This window comes from Mustela putorius, unplaced genomic scaffold (assembly GCF_011764305.1).
Source record: "Mustela putorius furo isolate JIRA1106 unplaced genomic scaffold, ASM1176430v1.1 tig00003859_pilon_pilon_pilon, whole genome shotgun sequence".
In the NCBI taxonomy this organism is placed as follows: domain Eukaryota; kingdom Metazoa; phylum Chordata; class Mammalia; order Carnivora; family Mustelidae; genus Mustela; species Mustela putorius.
Window position 1 is genome coordinate 34944658 of NW_025422011.1, and position 20948 is coordinate 34965605.

Sequence of the window (20948 nt, forward strand, 5' to 3'; positions counted from 1 at the left end):
CTAAAAATATATATGTTCACTAGATTTTAGAAAAAAAAAAAACAATATAAAAACCATCTTAGAAACAGCTTAGGGAAAAGAACAACCTAAAGCATGCAGAAAGAAAAATTCTGGCTTATCTGCAAAGCCAGTGAAGAGAGAATGGATAAAGAACTCCAAAAGTAAATGTCAAAGCAGAGTGGAACATCAGCTTCAGAAATGTGAGATTAAAAACCTGTTATCACCTATGGTATTATTTTTAATCAACTAAATTTTCATTATTGTCTAAAATATGCAGGTAACAGATTAGATAAGACAGGAAACATCATACATTTTTTTTTTTAATGTTCAGTGAGCCACCATATAGTACATCATTAGTTTTTGATGTAGTGTTCAATGATTCATTAGTTGCGTATAACACCCGGCGCTCATCACATGTTCCTTTCTTAAAGAGAGCTCAAGAATTTGGAAATTCTGGTCTAAAACTGGCAATGAGAACTAACATCATTTACACAGTCAAGTGTCCAAAATAAGTAGCTGTGTAAAAAAAATATTTAACACACAAATGCTGAGTATAAAAGCAGATGATATATAAATGCCTGAGAGGGAGACTGTGGGTGTTTGTTAGAATACATAAGGTGAGTAAAAATATAAAAACCAGTAGTTTCCTAAATTCTTGCTATAATCAGAAAATATGGGTAGGAAAAAAGTATGGTTTATAATAACACAAATTTATTTTCTAAAGAAGAACAAGTAAAAATGTAGAATGAAAACAATGAAAAAAATCTGAGGAAAATAAAAGAGGACTTGCATAGAGAAGTCTTAAAATTTTTTTAAAGGAAATGTTCCTAAGTTAATCTATAGATTTCAAATTTCATCAAAACCCCAATGAGATTTGAAATTTAAAAAAAAAATCCAAAGTCTTTTAAGAAAAACAGACACTGGAGAAGAGCAAAGATAATTTAAAAGATCAATGACATTGCCCTAAAATAAAAAGCAAATGGTAAAAAAAAATAAATGATATATTGAAATTAATGGAGAAACTGATTATACATTTGAAAAAAATGTTCAGGATGCTCAAGTCAGTAAATTGCTTAGAAACAGACCAGTATATGGATAACATATGTAATATAATATATTTAGTATATATGCATATATACTTTACATGTTAAAAATACCTATGAATAGGAAAATGATTATTCAGTAAATGGTGCTAAGGAAATGATTTAACTCTGGTAAAAAACTAAATTGGGCTTTCATGCCCTACATCATATATATATTGTTCTAATATGTATTAATTAAAGCACAGGTTTTCAGGTCTATTTCTGTGAATCTCCATGTGGTTTCATGAAGTATGGTACATCAGAAATGAACTAAAAATTTAACCTCATTTTTATCTAATTCATATTCAAGATTAGCATAAAATTTCTTTCTAAAGAGGGTTGTGCTACTTTAGCATGAATGTTTGAATTCACCAAAGTGGGTTTTTATATAGATGAAAACACACACATAAGCTTTTTTAAAGAATAAAAAAGGAAGATAACAGCAATGTCCACAATAGCCAAACTATGGAAAGAACCTAGATGTCCAACAACAGATGAATGGATCAAGAAGATGTGGTATATATACACAATGGAATACTATGCAGCCATCAAAAGAAATGAAATCTTGCCATTCGTGACAACATGGATGGAACTAGAGCCTATCATGCTTAGCGAAATAAGTCAAGCAGAGAAAGACAACTATCATATGATCTCCCTGATATGAGGAAGTGGTGATGCAACATGGGGGCTTAAGTGGGTACGAGAAGAATCAATGAAACAAGATGGGATTGGGAGGGAGACAAACCATAAGTGACTCTTAATCTCACAAAACAAACTGAGGGTTGCTGGGGGGAGGGGGTTTGGGAGAAGGGGGTGGGATTATGGACATTGGGGAGGGTATGTGCTTTGGTGAGTGCTGTGAAGTGTGTAAACCTGGTGATTCACAGACCTGTACCCCTGGGGATAAAAATATATGTTTATAAAAAATAAAAAATTAAAAGTAAAAATAAAAAACTCACCACACACACACACAAAAGATAAAAAGGAAGAACTCAGAAAAAATACCTAGAAATTTGACCACATAAAATTTTCTAAACTGTAGGTAAAAATCATGGAAATTAGATAATAGGAAAAATATTTGTCATGACTCTGACAGTTAAGAAATTTACTAATAAATTAGTAATATGGGCATCTACTAAATATTGGCAAAGGACATCCACAGATTAAAGCAATAAAACACCATTTCTATTAACAATTCTAATAGCTATTTTCAGTGAGAGTACAGAGTGATTGATACTTACACACTATTTTCAATGAGGGTAAATTGATAGACTCTGGAAAGCTATTTGGCTAATCATAAGCCTTAAAATTGTTGATATTTCTTCCAACAGCTATTTCATTTCTAGGCATATATCTTTTGGGGATAGGTTACACATTATTAGAGTGATTCTATTTCCAAAGAACAGAGACCCGCTTAAGTTATCTAACTCAAAGATAGAGCTCTATAACATTCATGTTTTGAAATCTCACAGAAAAAATAGAAGGACAAAAGCTTTTATATAGGAACTTTGGAGGAAGCAAGCTCCTTTATGAGCAGAGAGCCCGATGTGAGGCTAGATCCCAGGACCCTGGGATTATGACCTGAGCCGAAGGCGGAGGCTTTAACCCACTGAGCCACCCAGGCACCCCCAGGCTTCTCATTTTTATATCATGAATTTAACTGCCATAGATGTCATCGTGTATGAAGTTTCCGATTACTTCTGTCAACTTTTACAATTTTCTATATTCAATTACTGGTTTGGAATATACGTTGCAGAAGTGTAATTTGTGCAAAGAAATGAAATCATGAAAACAGATGATGTAAATGGCTGGCTACAAGTAGCCTGACACTGATGGCATAGCAAGTGTGAAATTGGAAGGAGAAGTTAGAGGATGGCCAGATCATGAAGGACTTTCTGTGTCAAGCTAAAAAGTTTTTGTTAGTCATGAAGAAACATTAAGGAATCTTAAAGGAGGGTGTGATACTATCATTTTGGAAAGATGACTTTAACAACAGTGTGGAGACTGGATATGTTATAGAGTGAGGGAAAGAGAATGAGCAAGAATGGAGGCCACAGGCCATTTAGTACACAACTGTGTGGTGTCAGTGAATTTTAACAGTGGGAGATAGCTTCCTTTTTTAATTGTTCATTTTATTTTTCCCTTGTGTGCTCATGAGCATAAATTGGGAAAACATACTAAAAAAAATGAACTCTACTTCTGAAACTAATAATACCCTATATGTTGATTAACACTTTGAATAAAAAAGTAAGGTTAAAGATAGAATGAAAAACCATTGAAAGGTTTTAAGGGGTATGATTTAAATTTTGACAGGGTCACTCTAAGGCTATGAAGAATTTACCAAAGGTAGGGGCTAGAGGCAAAGCAAGTGTTCCATTTAGGAGGTATTGCAATAATGTCTACAAGAGATAAGGTATTAACCTAGTATTAACAGGGGAGGTGAGAAAAATCCAACTTTTTATAGATTTCGAGTAAGATGAGTGTATCAGAAGGTAGTTTTAAAATTGGGCTTTGGATAGCATTTTAATATGTAAAAAGAAGACTAAAATCATTTACAGACAGGAGGAACTGCATGCAAAAACTTGTGGTTGAGCACATATGGTTTTAGGAAGAGTGAAATCATTCTGTCTAGATTAATGATTTCATTTTGGAGTTTGAGCTATTTCTACAGATATAGGGTTTTTTCATCTGGATAATAAGTTCAAATTGTGCCAAAGGATTAGTCCAGCGCAACCTTGGGTAGGAGTTAGGGTATGATTCCAATCTTAGTCCGAATAAATAACCTGAGGGGAGGGCAGGGGAAAGGAGTAGGTTATTTCAAGGAGACTGAGCAAAACATGTAGTCTTAGGAATAAGTATAGCCTGGTGGTTAAGAGCTAGGTTGCCCAAGCTCACATCAGTTACTATGAAAAAAAAGGTATACTTCCGCCTAATGTCAAATTTATAACCATTGGGTCAGTGTGAACGAGGAGTTATGCAGAACGTCATCAGGCCAAACCTACTGAGTACTGCACTAGGCTTACGCAATCCACTCCAAAAGGTAGTTTACTTTACCACTAGCAAGTGCTTTTGTTCGTCTTCCCATGTTCATGTTCTGGAACTTATAATACAGACCACTATGAGTCATGTGTACAGGTGTCTTCCACTAAACATTAAAGTTAACTGTCAAATAAATTCGAACTTTAACATTTTTTTTTTTTTAAGTTTCCTGGTGAACAGTGAAAAGCACAGTGGCTGAAAGATGTGGACTCTCAAGTTTAACCTAGGGTCTTTTATCAATGGCATGGTATTGGGACAATCATTTGACTTCTCTGAGTTTAAATAACCTTAGATGTAAATTATAAAGGTTGAATTAACGAGTCTTAAAGTCCCCTAATGAATTCTATAACAGTGCAAACCATGTAATATTAATTTTCACAGCACATTTTGCTAAATCAAAACAGTTTAATGTCATTTTAATTTCACCACTTCAAGAAAGGTCCTAGAAAGAGCACGCTATCTCAAGAGAAATCGTGACTTGAAAAGGTTCGCGAACCTCTACCCAAGTAGAAAGGCCCAGCCAGCCAGAAACCACAAAGTCTGCAGACACCAAATGGCAAAGTCTTTCATGGCACTGGGGACCAGAGGTCATGGTATACTTCCAATGACAAGTCCAAGAGAAGAGAAGTCCAAAAGTCAGTACTGTTACCCGGTTTTCATGGGAATGCTTGTGAATTCCAGAACCACAGAGCAGACACGAAGCTACGGGTGGAAAACAGACTCAGTCAGTTGAACCCCATCGCACTTGCGCAGGGCGACGGACAAAGATACCTACTACCACCCAGGCTCCGCACTGTTCCACTTTCGACTTCCCTGCCCCGCCCAGGCCTTACGGGGCAGTGGTTTCCAGCCGGGATAAATCCATAAGGCTACCTTGGGTTGAGAGTTCTTAGGAATGGAGTTGGGCACTATTGCTAGTTGTGGTGGGCTGAGTATCCAAACCTTCCAGCCTGCTCTGCCCTGTCACACTAGAGGCACTTCCAGGGCAAGCAGAGGTTTAGGCTTGATTTGTTTTTATTGATAGGCTGAAGCTAGGAATTGTAGATGCATTTACTGGAAATCTCACAGGTCTCAAACGGAACCTCTTGGAGCTCTTGGTACTGCCTACAGTGAGGTCACAAAACTAGGGGCTGAGCCAGGAAGATTTTATTCTGGAAATGACGGGAGGGGCTTGGAATCAAATTCCTTAAGGATGTGGGAGCTTGGATCACTTTATAGTCTCTCCTATAGAAGTTTTTGTTTTTGCAAAAACAAAAAACAAAAACAAAACAAAACAGAAAAACCCCACAAAACTGTCTTTACTGGACCCTTCTTACACATTTTCATCCAGAAAGTCAAACCCACTGAGATGCTAGCATTTTGCCTCAATGAAGATGTAAAGGGAAATTCTGTAACTAATATGATTTTCCTCACTTGCTGGACTGGTACATAGTTTAATGTCTATGACAACTGTGGATCTTTAAAAAAAAAAATAACGTATTTCAGCCATTACAAAATCAAAATGAAGTAATGGCGGCAAGACTAAACAACTTGGGTATCAAGGAGTACTTGGAGAAGATTGGTAGAACAGAACTGGTATTGGTAAATTTCTAAATTCCAAGCTCAACATCTATGAAGATGATAGCAAAACAGAGCCCAATCAGGGCCACTAAACATAATTCAATCCTAATTCAGTGTGAACAACATATTTTATTCAAAGGAATACACAAATTTGAAAAAAAAAGTATTAATGTTATAGTAGTGGGATCATCAGTATTCATTTAAAAATGTCTTTGGAGAGGGGCACCTGGTTGGCTCAGTCTGTTAAGCATGAAATTATTTTTTTTCTTTGTTAAATTTTTTATTTCTTTTCAGCATAACAGTATTCATTGTTTTTGCACCACACCCAGTGCTCCATGCAATCCGTGCCCTCTCTAATACCCACCACCTGGTTCCCCAACCTCCCACCCCCCATCCCTTCAAAACCCTCAGATTGTTTTTCAGAGTCCATAGTCTCTCATGATTCACCTCCTCTTCCAATTTTCCTCAACTCCCTTCTCCTCTCCATCTCCCCTTGTCCTCCATGCTATTTGTTATGCTCCACAAATAAGTGAAACCATATGATAATTGACTCTCTCTGCTTGACTTATTTCACTCAGCATAATCTCTTCCAGTCCCATCCATGTTGCTACAAATGTTGGGTATTCATCCTTTCTGACGGAGGCATAATACTCCATAGTGTATATGGACCACATCTTCTTATCCATTCATCCGTTGAAGGGCATCTTGGTTCTTTCCACAGTTTGGCGACCGTGGCCATTGCTGCTATGAACATCGAGGTACAGATGGCCCTTCTTTTCACTACATCTGTATCTTTGGGGTAAATATCCAGTAGTGCAATGGCAGGGTCATAGGGAAGCTCTAATTTAATTTCTTGAGGAATCTCCACACTGTTTTCCAAAGTGGCTGCACCAACTTGCATTCCCACCAATAGTGTAAGAGGGTTCCCCATTCTCCACATCCTCTCCAACACATGTTTCCTGTCTTGCTAATTTTGTCCATTTTAACTGGTATAAGGTGGTTTCTCAATGTGGTTTTAATTTGAATCTCCCTGATGGCTAGTGATGATGAACATTTTTTCATGTGTCTGATAGCCATTTGTATGTCTTCATTGGAGAAGTGTCTGTTCATATCTTCTGCCCATTTTTTGACACGATTATCTGTTTTGTGTGTGTTGAGTTTGAGGAGTTCATTATAGATCCTGGATATCAACCTTTTTTCTGTACTGTCATTTGCAAGTATCTTCTCCCATTCCGTGGGTTGCCCCTTTGTTTTGTTGACTGTTTGTTTGTGCAGAAACTTTTGATCTTGAAGTCCCAAAAGTTCATCTTCACTTTTGTTTCCTTTGACTTTGGAGACATATCTTGAAAGAAGTTGCTGTGGCTGATATCAAAGAGGTTACTGCCTATATTCTCCTCTAGGATTCCGATGGATTCCTGTCTCATGTTGAGGTCTTTTATCCATTTTGAGTTTATCTTTATGTATGGTGTAAGAGAATGATTGAGTTTCATTCTTCTACATATAGCTGTCCAGTTTTCCCAGCACCATTTATTGAAGAGACTGTCTTTTTTCCACTGTATATTTTTTCCTGTTTTGTCAATTATTTATTCATAGAGTTGAGGGTCCATATCTGGACTCTCTACTCTGTTCCACTGGTCTATGTGTCTGTTTTGATGCCAGTACCATGCTGTCTTGGTGATCACAGCTTTGTAGTAAAGCTTGAAATCAGTTAATGTGATGCTGCCAGGTTTTTTTTGTTTTGTTTTATTTTACAACATTTCCTTAGCAATTCGGGGTCTCTTCTGATTCCATACAAATTTTAGGATTATTTGCTCCAGCTCTTTGAAAAATACCGGTGGAATTTTGATCAGAATGGCATTAAAAGTATAGATTGCTCTAGGTAGTATAGACATTTTAACAATGTTTATTCTTCTGATCCAAGAGCATGGAACGGTCTTCCATCTTTTTGTATCTTCTTCAATTTTTTTCATGAGTGTTCTGTAGTTCCTTGAGTACAGTTCCTTTACCTCTTTGGTAAGGTCTATTCCCAGGTATCTTATGGTTCTTGGTGCTATCATAAATGGAATCAATTCTCTAATTTCCCTTTCTATATTTTCATTGTTAGTGTATAATAAAGCCACTGATTTCTGTACATTGACTTTGTATTCTGCCACGTTGCTGAATTGCTGTATGAGTTCTAGTAGTTTGGGGGTGGAGTCTTTTGGGTTTTCCATATAAAGAATCATGTCATCTGTGAAGAGAGAGAGTTTGACTTCTTCATTGCCTATTTGGATACCTTTTATTTCTCTTTGTTGTCTGATAGCATGAGATTCTTAATTTTGGCTCAGGTCATGATCTCAGGGTTGTGAGATCAAGTCCCTCCTAGGTCTCCATGCTCTGTGCAATAGGCTTGGGATACTCTCTCACCCTTTGCGCCTTACCCTTGCTCATGCACACTCTCTCAAAATATATATTTAATATGTCTTTGGTTACATTGTTTTTCAATGAGGTGTAAAAAACAAGTGGTCAGGTCTATTTCCTACTCACATTCAATACCATTTGTTGCCAGCATACAGTATGCTACTTTTTACAGACTACTTGTCCCCCCAAACATACTAAGTAGTTAGAGGATACGGTCCAGTAAATAATTCCTGTAAGTGTTGTAAACGTCTAAGTATGTGGAATTTAGTACATAGATTTTCTCAGTCTTGTCAGAGGTGGCTTTCTAGAGAAAGAACTCTTTCTACTTGAAGGAGTGAAAATTAGCTAGATGAAGGGAAAGAGGTCTCCATGAATAGGAAATATCATATGGATATGAGCTAAGCACACATGGTAGATGGATAGATGGGAACCTGGAAGCTGCTGCATGGCTGACATGGAATTCAAAGGTTGCAGTGCAAGAGAACATTAGAACTTTCATGCAAGACAAGCTGTTTCAGAGTTTAGATTTCACTTAAAAGTTTATGGGGAGTCTTTGAAAGTTTAAAGCATTTGTGTGCAATAATCAAAATTTGTATTTCAAAAAGATCCTCTGCCTGCATTTTACAGAATTTCAAGGCAGAGAGACTAGGTGAAGTAATGTAAGAGAGAAGACAGTAACCAGAAACATAAATATAGTACCAGTAGGCATATATGCAGATAGATACAAGGAAGAGTCTGAAAGGTTTTGTTTGTTTGTTTGTTTGAGTCTGAAAGATTTGGTGAGCATTTTAACTAAGGCACAGGCCAACCTGCGGTACAAAAGAAACAAAACAACAAAACAAGGAGCTTCTACATGACTGAAGTTTATTTCTCTCTAACTGGAGGTAGATGGGTGGCCCAGGATTCCACTCCTAATACTGGATTCCACTTGTAGTCCACTGCCGTCACTACAGTTTTCACGGTTCTCCAACCAGCAGAGAGAGGAAAACCTGTCAGGAGAATAGAATGATGCCTAGCTGCTTGACGGGCAAGACTTGGAAGTGACAAACATCATTTCTGTTCACATCCCATTGATGAGTACTTATTAACAGAAATTTACAGTTGGGTGGCTATGTGTCTAGCTAAACTTCTATAACAATGAGAATGAATAAATATAATGGATAACAACTAGTAGAATCCCTTAGTAAGTCATGGGATATGGCATATGGGCACAGAGAGAGGGGGCAGGTTTTTGAGATTCCCTGCATTGAGGCTGAATGGCAAAGATCTTCCCATTTATTTGTGTCTTCAATTTCTTTCATCAATGTCTGATAGTTTTCAATGTACAGATCTTTCATCTCCTTGGTTAAATTTATCCATAGATATTTTATTCTTTTCATGCAGTTGTTAATGGGATCCTATTTACAACCCCATGAAACAATAAAATATCTATGGGTAAATTTGAGAAGGCAAAAATAAATGGGAAGATCTTCCATGCTCATGGCTTAGAAGAATTAATACTGTTAAAATGTCCATATCACCCAAAGAAACTACAGATTCAGTGCAACCAACCCCTATCAAAATCCCAGTGGCATTTTTCACAGAAACAGAAAAAAAAAATTCTAAAATTTGTATGGAACCACAAGAGACTCTGAACAGTAAAAGTAATCTTGAGAAAGAAGAGCAAAGCTGTAGGTATTACATTTCCTGACTTCAAGCTATATTACAAAGCTATAGTAACCAAAACAGTATGGTATTAGCATAAACACAGACATAAATATCAATGGAAGAGAACAAGTGCCCAGAAATAAGCCCTCATATATATATGGTCAGTTAATTTGCTACAAAGGAGCCAAGAATATACAATGGTGAAAGGATAGTCTCCTCAATCAACAATGCTAGGAAAACTGGACAGTCATATGGAAAAAAGGATGAAAATGGACCACCCTTATACCATACACAAAAGTTAAATAAAAAGTGGATTAAAGACCTGAAACCTTAGAACAAATGAACAGAGAATAATTTTGCACATTAACTCATCGTTAAGTGTTCATACTCCAGTATACCTTTTCTATTTTTGAATAAGATACGAGCTTTTACAAAATACTACCACCATCATTCTTTGGGAATCTCTCCAATATGAATATTTTGGGGCATATTAATGATAAGTTTCTTGGCTCAAGATCCTAAAGGTAACTTACAGAAATAACTTACAGCAGAACAAGGAAACTAGTGAACAGAGTACTATGACACTTTATTGACCTCTTAGTATTTGGAATAAATGACAGACCCAAGAATATGGATGTCCCTCCAGCCTACATTCCAAAGAGTACTTTTAAAAATGAAGATGTGACAACCATATACAGAATCCACTTGCCATTGCAGTTGATAATCCTCTTCCAATTCTAGTCCCCACTCAGCATCAAGAGAGCCAAGATATATCATGGAGTAATTTGTCATTCCTGTGGTCTCTAACATTAATTCAGAGAGTTCAGTCTTTAGAAGTATTCCTATATTCCCGTGAGCTCCTGGTTTCTCATGACCTTCTCGTAAGGACTAAAAGTTTGAGTTTTATTAAATATCAATTCCAAGGATATTGATTGCTTGGCTCCTCCCTAATATCTACTTCAATAAGTCATGTGAATATAAGGATGCCACAGGTTCCATTTATGAACTAGGAATGATGATGGCAAATGGATTATCAGAATAATGACAGGCAAAGACTTGTATGGTGATACATTTTACTCTAAACCCTTGTGGCTTCATTTGGGAATAGATTCCTACGCAATAACAGATTTCTCTCCAATATTAATTCTGCCATATGAGTTATGAATCCCTATTATGAGGAAGGGATATGAGGAAGAATCCCTGACAAATGTTTTCTTGCATTTACTCTATTCACAGGATTCCCTCTAGTATAAATTCATTGATGTTAAATTCATTGTTGTCTGTGTGTCTTCCTTTTACAGGATTTTTCTTGAGTATGAAGTTTTTGGTGTTTTTTAAGGTTTGAACTCCTGTTGAAGGTTTTCTCACATACCTTACATTTGAAAGGTTTCTCTCCTGTATGAATCATTTGATGTCGAATAAGGGAGGAGCTCCGGCTGAAGGATTTTCCACAGTTAACACATTCATAGGGATTATCTCCAGAATGAATTCTTGAATTTTTATTACTGTCTTCACTCTCACTGAAAGCTTTCCTACATTTACTGCCTTCACAGACCTTTGCATCAGTATGAATTTTTTGATGCTTAGTAAGGTTTGTACGTCTGTTGAAGAATCTCCCACATTCACTGCATTTATAGGGTTTCTCTCCTGTGTGAATGATCTGATGTCGAATGAGGGATGAACTCCGGCTGAAGGCTCTCCCACATTGATAGCATTCATAGGAATTCACTGAGGTATGACTTTCTGGGTCTTGAATATCTATACTCAGGCTCAAGGCATTCCCACATTCATTATATTCTGCATATTGCTTACCTGAGTCTAAGTTAAATTTGAAGTTAGTTTTAAACTTACCATAGTCTGAGGACCCCTTTCTCATAGGATTTCCTTGTTGTATACCCAAAATTGAATTAACTGACTTAACATCTAAACTTTTCTTATTCTCACTAACTTCAAAGTTTCCCACCTCAGTGTAGACTGTTTTATGAACAAAAGCTTCTTCTGGCAAATTTATGTCCCAGTGTTCCTGGTTCCTATATAACCAATCATCACTCATCCAAGCATCTAAAGAAGGGGATCTACTTTTGGTCAGTCTTGTCATATTCACTCCAGGAGAGGATTTTTTCCCATTAATTCTCTGCTTTGGAATTGAATCTTGGTTTTCTGAAATTCTCTCTCTGTCTAAAAAGAAATTAAAAATTCCATGAATTAGAAGAAGGGAAATTGTTTAATTAGGAAAGGGATGCTAAAACACATAAGGGATATGCATATTTTATAGGCCTTCAATACACAATGGAAATGTAAGATGAGATTAGAAAAAGAACTATAGAAGAAATAAAAGGGATAAAAGTATTAAAAGGGAGGTTAGGAGATCATAAAATTGAGGAGAGCTATTCAGGAATATTACAGAGAATACACAGGGCTTGGGAAAATATCAAGCATATGAAACATCATAGTTCAAATTATTTTATTATTACTGGTTCATAACTAGTCTGTGTGGGTTATATCTAGCCTTCCTTTCTCTAGCATCTTGCTTTTGCCTCTCTTAACTTACACTGTTCATCAATAATAAATACATCCTTCTAAAATAGAAATTTAATCATATCTTTAAAAACATGTCTACGTTTATAGGCACCACATCTTAGCCAGCTACAACAAACTTGTAATCAGTGCTTCTATTTTCCATACAAGCTGCAATTATCCCCATATTTAACAAAGGCAGGAAAAAAAAAAAAACTATAATCAAAAGTAGCAGAGAAACCATCCTTTTTCTTGGACCAAACCAATCTTGAAAAAGAAAAACAAAACTGGTGGTATCAAAACATACTGTGCAAAGTTGCAGTAATCAAAACAGAATGGTACTCAACGGAACAAAATAGCCAGAAATAAACCCATACCTTTATGATCAATTGATCTATGATAAAGTTAGTAAGAATATAAATTGGGAAAAAGACAGTGTCTTCAACAAATGGTGTTGGGAAAACTAAACAGCTACATGCAAAAGAATGACACCGGACCCTTTTCTTATACTACATACACAATAAACCCAAAATGGATTAAAGATCTAAATGTGAGACCTGAAACCATAAAATTCCTAACAGAAAACATAGGCAGAAATTTCTCTGACATCAGCCATAACAATATTTTTCTTGATATGTCTCCTTTGGCAAGGAAAATAAAAGCAGAAATAAACAATTGGGACTACAGCAAGGTAAAAATCTTTTGCACAGTGAAGGAAGCCATCAACAAAATTAAGAGCAACCTACTGAATGGGAAAGATATTTTCAAATGACATATTCAATAAAGGGTTAGAATCCAAAATATATAGGAACTTAAAACAACATGACAAAAACTAACAACAATCCAATTAATAATTGCACAGAGGACTTGAATAGACATTCTTCCAAAAAAGACAATAGATGGCCAACAGACACATGGAAAGATGTTCAGCATCACTCATGATCAGAGAAATGTAAATCAAAACCACAATGAGATATCATCTCACACTGGTCAGAATGGTTAATCAGAAACACAAAAAATAACAGTGCTGGCAAAGATGTAGAGAAAAAGGAACTCTTGTGCACTGCTGGGGGAATGCCAGCTGGTATAGCCACTATAGAAAATGGTATGGAGGTTCCTCAAAAACTTAAAAATAGAAATTCTACATGATCCAGTAATTCCACTAGTGGGTTTTTAGCCAAAGAAAATGAAAACACTAATTCAAAAAGATATATGCAGAATTATTATGTTTACTACACAATTATTTGCAAAAGCCAAGATAATAGAGGCAACCAAAATAACATTTAAAAGAGGAATGGATAAAGAAGATATTTATAGGTGTGTGTGTGTGTGTGTGTGTGTATGTATGCACAAAAAACAAGAGTCTTAAATATAATGAACAAACCGGTGCTTGCCAAAGGGGAGGTGTGGGGGGGAAATGGGTGAGGAGGGAGACAAACCATAAGTGACTCTTAATTTCACAAAACAAACTGAGGGTTGCTGGGGGGGAGGGGGTTTGGGAGAAGGGGGTGGGATTATGGACATTGGGGAGGGTATGTGCTTTGGTGAGTGCTGTGAAGTGTGTAAACCTGGTGAGTCACAGACCTGTACCCCTGGGGATAAAAATATATGTTTATAAAAAATAAAAAATTAAAAAAAAAAACGAGTACACTTGTCATGATGAGCACTGAGTAATATGCAGAATTGTTGAATCATTATATTGTACAGCTGAAAATATAACACCATGTATTAATTATGCTTGAGTAATAAGAAATACATGCACATCTTCCTTATCCATTCATCTTTTGAAGGGCATCTTGGTTCTTTCCACAGTTTGGCGACCGTGGCCATTGCTGCTATAAACATTGGGGTACAGATGGCCCTTCTTTTCACTACATCTGTATCTTTGGGGTAAATACCCAGGAATGCAATGGCAGGGTCATAGGGAAGTTCTATTTTTAATTTCTTGAGGAATCTCCACACTGTTCTCCAAAGAGGCTGCACCAACTTGCATTCCCACCAACAGTGTAAGAGGGTTCCCCTTTCTCCACATCCTCTCCAACACATGTTGTGGTCCATATACACTATGGAGTATTATGCCTCCATCAGAAAGGATGAATACCCAACTTTTGTAGCAACATGGACGGGACTGGAAGAGATTATGCTGAGTGAAATAAGTCAAGCAGAGAGAGCCAATTATCATATAGTTTCACTTATTTGTGGAGCATAACAAAAAGCATGGAAAACATGGGGAGTTAGAAGGGGGTTGGGGTAAATTGGAAGGGAGGTGAATAATGAGAGACTATGGACTCTGAAAAACAATCTGAGGGGTTTGAAGTGGCGGGGGGTGGGAGGTCAGGGTACCAGGTGGTGGGTATTATAGAGGGCACGGATTGCATGGAGCACTGGGTGGGGTGAAAAAATAATGATACTGTTATGCTGAAAATAAATAAATGAAAAAAAAATACATGCAGATTCTTTGACACCCTCCCATAGAGAAGTGGAGTTTATTTTTCTTCCCCTTGAGAATGGGCTACTCCTGTGACTGCTTAGCCAACAGAATATGGTAGAAGTGATACCACGCCACTTCTGGGCTTGGCCTTTGGGGAGACTGACAATTTTCAGTTCCTCTCAGGAAATACCCAAAACTTGGCTGGCATGCTATGAGAAACCCATGCCTCAAGGAGAGGCCACATGGAGGTGCTCTGGTCCACAGGGCTGAAGTTCCCAGTGACAGCCAGCATCAACTTCTACCCATGTGATGAGCCATCTTGACCATTCCATCCCAGCACAACACTGTATCCTCAGCCAACATCATGTGGATCCTGAGAACTCCTAAGTCAACTCACAAAACTGTGAGACTTAATAAAATGATTGCTATTTCCCATCAGTAAATTTTGGGGCAATTTGTTAGAAAAAACAGGTAACTGAAACAGAAGCTATTCTGGCAGTATTTACTGAATGGCAAAATTCCTAAATGTATTTCTCTAAGCAAATCTTTGATGTTCTCATACTTCTATAGCACATAACTTCATTACTCCTATTTTAAAAATCACCTTCATATATTTTTTATTTTCAAATCACTTAGTTCTAACATATAGGAAAGCTACCAATATTTTTATTTTATATCTGGCCACCTTACAAAACTCTTAACAGATGTAATAGTTTTCACAATGAGTTTCTTGGATTTTCTAAGTAGAAAGTTACCATTTACAAATAATAGCCCCTTTCCCTCTTTTCTACTAATTAAATTTCTCATTTAAAAAAAATTCATTAGTTATGTCTTTCAGGTCGACATAAAATAATTATAGCAACACCCTCATCTATTGATTTTAGAGGAAACACTACTGTTTATCTTTACACCCATGATTTGTTTGCCTTTTGTGCTTAATAGATTTTGAGTAAATGTCTTATTCCTATTAATCCCAAAATCACAAACTATGCTTTACCTATAAGACTTTGTTCTTGTCTCTAATCTGAAACAAAAATGAACACTTTAAACCTTAGCCTATCATCCCAATCCTGGGTATCTGGAGACCAGCCCATGCCAAACCACCTCTGCCTTTCTTTGACCTATCTCAGTGTTTCCCCCAAATTCTCAAATCATTCCAATGACTTTTTTACAGATTAAAATCCACAGGATTCTCTTTTTAAGGTTCTGACTACTTAATTAAGCTGTCCAAAATTTGGTTTTATATTCTTTATCCAAATTTACCTTAAACTGTTTATAATTAAACTTGGATCATTAGCACTTAAATCTAGATGTGCCTCTGATCATCTGATGAGCCTTTAAGTGTGTGTGCACGTATGTACATTCCACGTGGCTATGCTGGGCTTCTCACAAAGAGCAATGTCAAGCTAGCTGAAGTAGTGGGTGCTAACTTCCAAGAGAAAGAGGTGGCAGCTACAAATCCTATTACAGGCTAGACTTGGAACCAGCAGTGTCCCCTCTGCTGCACTGTACTGATTAAACAAAATTTAATTCAAAGGGTGGGGAAACAAAATCTGTATCCTTTTTTTCCCCTCTAACTGAAGTATAGTTGACACACAATATGACATTAGTTTCAGGAATACAAAGGTTGCATCTTGATGGAAAGAGTGACAAAGATTCTAGAGCCATCTTTAATTCACTGTAGTCCATTAACTGTTTTGGAAAATAAACTACATTTACCAAGGTAAATTCCAGATTGATTGAAGTATTATATTTAAAGGATGAAATAGATGAAATCAGAATAAAATCAGGAAATATATTTCTAATTTGGGGATGGAAAAATTCTTATGCCTAAAAATAAGAGATATAAAGCACAGAGGGGTAGGGGGAATATATGTGATAACATAAATTTAAAAATATGTTTGGCAGACACCATAAAAAAATAATAAAAAAACTCAGCAATATTTCATTTGCCATAACTGTGATCAACAGTGGGTATTTCCATGAGATCTTACCTAAAAACCTCCAAAGTCTTAATAGATAGAGGACAAAAAGCCATTCACTGAAAATGACCAAAATAAATAAACTAATTTTACCTTTCTCATAATCATACCAGTTTTTCCCTTTAGTTCCTACAGATATAAAGGTAGGGCAAAAAGACACATGTCTCCGGTGCCTGGGTGGCTCAGTTGGTTGAGCGACTGCCTTCGGCTCGGGTCATGATCCCGGACTTCCAGGACTGAGTCCCGCATTGGGCTCTCAGCTCCTTGGGCAGTTTGTTTCTCCCTCTGACCTTCTCCTCTCTCATGTTCTCTCTTACTCATTCTCTCTCAAATAAATAAAATCTTTAAAAAAAAAAAAAGAGAGATAGAGAGAGACATGGTCTCTACCTTCAGGGAACATAAAGCCTAATGTGGGAGACAAAGACCTATATAGATAAAAGTAAAATATAATTGTGACAAATGCTAAAAAGAGATGATTATGGTCTTATAGGAGTATATAACAGAAAAAAAACGAACCAAGACAGGCTTCCCTGAGGAAATGTGTATCTGAGATCTGAAGAAAGACAAGGAGTCAACTAGGCAAACAACAGAAAGAGCATTTTATGTAAGGACACTGCATGAACAGAAACCCTGAGATGGAGGGCAAGCCCCACTTGAGGGACATCTGGAATGTATGTCCTGTGGAATTCTTTTCTCTGCAGTCCTCCAACAACTATCAGAGTGCTGAGGACACAGTAGATGCTAACATATATTTGATGCTGACTGAAAGCAGAGCAGTATGGTCTGGGTGCAAAGAGTGAGGGGAGGATGCAGGGTGAGGCGTAGCTGGAGAAACAGGTGGGGACTACTGTGTTCTGAAGCAGGCAAAACTGCAGTCAGCACAGTGATTTAAGCAAGCATATGACAGAACTTGATCTCTCTGACTGCAATGTGGCTCAAACACTGGAGTTGGGGGAAAAGAGCAAAGAGGCATGGCAAGATCTTCCTGTATGATGAATTGAGAGACTGCAAGGATAGTTGAGATGAGAGATGGTGATGGTACAAGGACTAGGGTTGTGGCACTACAGATGAAGAGAAGTGGAGACATTCAAAGGATATTTAGAGAGATAAAACCAAGTATTAGAGAGGTGAGGAGATAAAGTTGTGTGAAGGATAATCACTATACTTGTGTAACTGGATGGATGGCAGTGCCATTTGCTCAGGGAACAATGGAAGAAGACTGGAAACAGTCTTGACTGGAAAAGTTATGACTTTGGTTTTATAGAACTGGAGTCATCTTTAAGATATCCAAGAGAGGGCACCTGGGTGGCTCAGTGCGTTAGGCCTCTGCCTTCGGCTCAGGTCATGATCTCAGGGTCCTGGGATCAAGCCCTGCATCAGACTCTCTGCTCAATGGTGAGCCTGCTTCCTCCTCTCTCTTTCTCTGCCTGCCTCTCTGCGATCTCTCTCTCTGTCAAATAAATAAATAAAATCTTTAAAAAAAAGAAGATATCCAAGAGAAATGTCATGTGTCTGCAGATTTTTCAATTCAGAAAGGAAGCCTGGGCTGGGGACACAAATTTGTAAGTCGCCTCCATGTGTGTGGTAAGTGAAGCTGCAGTTGTGAATGTGATAATCTAGAGAAGAAAACACAGACTAAGAAAAGATGACAAAATGAGACCATATGTCGAGAAACTCTGAAATTAGAGTTAGATAAAGAGAAGTCTCCACCAGACAGAGAAAGAAAGGCCAGAAAGAGAGGAGGAAAATCAGAAGCATTGTAAGAACCTACGAGTGTTTTTAAGAGCGAGGAGCAGGTAATGTAAGATAAGGAATAAAAAAATATCACTGGAGTTAGCTATAAGAAAGTCTTCTATGACCTTTAGTAAGGACTGTTTCAGACGGAGATGTAGAATAAGCACTAAACTTGAATGGGGTGAGGAACAGAGGGTGAGGAAATGAGAAAAGTACAAAATATTTTGAGAAGACTGGCTATAAAGAGGTGAGAAATAGAGTAACAGGTTGAGAGAAAAAATTTTCAAATCAGTAATGATTTAAAAATGTTGAAAAGCTAATGTGAGGATGAAGTCGAAATAGTAAAAATGTAAGTGAAAGAAGGCAGCAAGAAATGGGGTCCAAAAGAAAAGGGGGGGCAGGGAAATTTACCTTAGAAAGGAAGAAACTGAATAATTTGCCTTTCAAATCAATAAAGATTTTAGGTTAACAAGAGGGTGCTAGGGTAATAATAATAAATAGATAATACATTATTAGTGACAGTACAGATTGGTATAACCTTTCTACAGACAATACAGCACAATGTAACAGGACTTAAATAAATTCATGCCCCTTGATGCTGGAGTTTCTTTTGTAATATGTATATCCTAAGAGACTTATCAGATGTGCCCCAAAACTTGGCAACCATCTGAATGTCCAACAGCTAGGGGGAATAGTTAAATATATTATAATACATGTATATGATAGAACATTACATGTGAATTAGAAACCATGCTTTCACAGACTATTTAGTGACACAGGTAATTCCCCATGGTATCATATTAGGTGAGAAGAGCAGAATATAAAGTCACATATCCCTGATGATCCCAATGCAAAAAACCAAACTTCACAACCCACAGAGACACATCATCACAAAGTAAAAAGTCTAAGAAAATAAATCAAAATGTTAATACTGCACAGCTCTGGGGAGTGAGGTAATGGGGTGAGCTCTACTCCTCTTTAAACTTTTCTACATGTACTAAAATTTACATTAAGCATACAAAAATCAACAATCTCCCACAAACAAAAAGTAAGAATTAAGAGATTACATGAAGGTAGAAATTTAGGGCACAAGAAGTTCTATAGTAAATGAAGGAAAAATGGAAGATTACTAAAGTCACTCTAGTATAAAGCAGAACATTCTGTTTTCTTTAAAAGAAAGAATATGATTTCCTGTAGGGTTAGCTAATGTTTGTTTACATAGCACTTACCACGTGCTAGGCACTGTTCTAATTGTGCTACCCATAAGACTCACTTAAGCCTCACAGGAACGTGGAGGTAAGTACTGTAATTAACTGCACGTTACAGATGAGGAGACTGGCAGGTAGGTTGCTCTGGACCACACAGCTTTAAATGCGTGTGTGTTCCTCACCTGTGTTCCTCACCTGCAACATTCTTTTTTGCCTATCCACCAAAGGAAAAGAATCTGTGAATTAAAGGCAATGGTGACTTCTCCCCTTCAAAGCCTGGGCGGTTTTGTTGTCATCTCCCTGACTCTTACTCTAAGGCTGTTAACAGTACACTGTGTATTTGACAAACAGAAGCTTCTTACAGCTGCCTTGTATCTGCCTGGTTCTTACCCAAAACAGATGTGCTTGGGATTTTGTGCTCCACTGTCCATCTTCTTTCCTTACTCTCCAACTTGGAGATCTCAACTGGCTTGGAAAATAGATGTTCTGTTCATGGGGAAAATGAAAAAAACAACAAAACAGACACTTCAGCCATTTTTAAAGGGAAGAGATTCCATTCCTCTGTAGTCTAAGAGCCTCTGAAAGGCTAGCAGTCACCACAGATTTGTGAATGTCTAGCTTTCCATTAGGAAGGACTTCCACTCAGATACACAACAGGAAAACGTGTTATTATGCCCAAAGGATATTAGGAAACCTAAACCCAAACCCAAGTACCCTTAACCACTGCAGTCGTCCTCTGGTTTTTAGCAGCAGATAAAGAAACTACTGACAGGCAGAGGAGGTAAATACACAGAAACCACCTTGATACAACGAATTCAGGTTCCTATAGTTCTCCAGCATCACATCCCTGTGCAGAGTCTTTATAGCAGGGTCCAGTTGTCCCCACTCTTCCTCGTTGAATTCCACAATCACATCTTTGAATGTTACTGGTTCCTAAAACATTAAATTCCTTTGTAACCAAAGGTCACTCCCAAAAATATTACCAGAGGAGAAATGAATTAGGAAAGAATAGGGTAGATCATCAGAATATGTAAGAAACTGACAAATATTTGGGGTTCTAAGTGATGAAAATCAAGTTCAATTTGGTATTCTGTGAGGGCTACAGAAGGAAATCAAGTGCAGTCCTAACCCTCAATTAACTTTTATTTTGGTTGAGAAAAAAAAAAGTTGCAAAAATCTGGAACAAAATATTATTATCGAGTAAAAATACCTGCCATAGAAGGAGTTCAGAACAAAAAGAGTTTCGGATAGATATGAGGGGAATTTGTAATGAAGATGGAGACTCTGCTAGCAGAAGAGGTAGGGCATTTTCTCTAACTGAGAAAGGCAGCCTGCTAACTCCTTCCCA

General features: G+C 37.2%; 1 protein-coding gene across 4 annotated transcripts in view; it reads right to left on the bottom strand.

The window, feature by feature from the left end:
- Positions 1–20948, bottom strand: part of LOC101680281 (zinc finger protein 215) — a 104874-nt gene that overhangs the window by 61900 nt on the left and 22026 nt on the right. The window contains exons 4-6 of one of the 4 annotated variants that reach the window (XM_004780178.3): positions 20401–20533; positions 19991–20086; positions 10291–11906 (exon numbers count right to left, since the gene is read on the bottom strand). In XM_004780178.3, coding sequence (XP_004780235.1) covers positions 10999–11906; positions 19991–20086; positions 20401–20533 — 1137 coding nt within the window. In that variant the 3' untranslated portion in view covers positions 10291–10998. Of the gene's footprint in view, positions 1–10290; positions 11907–19990; positions 20087–20400; positions 20534–20948 lie in introns of those variants that run through there. The other 3 variants (XM_045065870.1, XM_045065871.1, XM_045065869.1) reach the window with 3 other exon arrangements.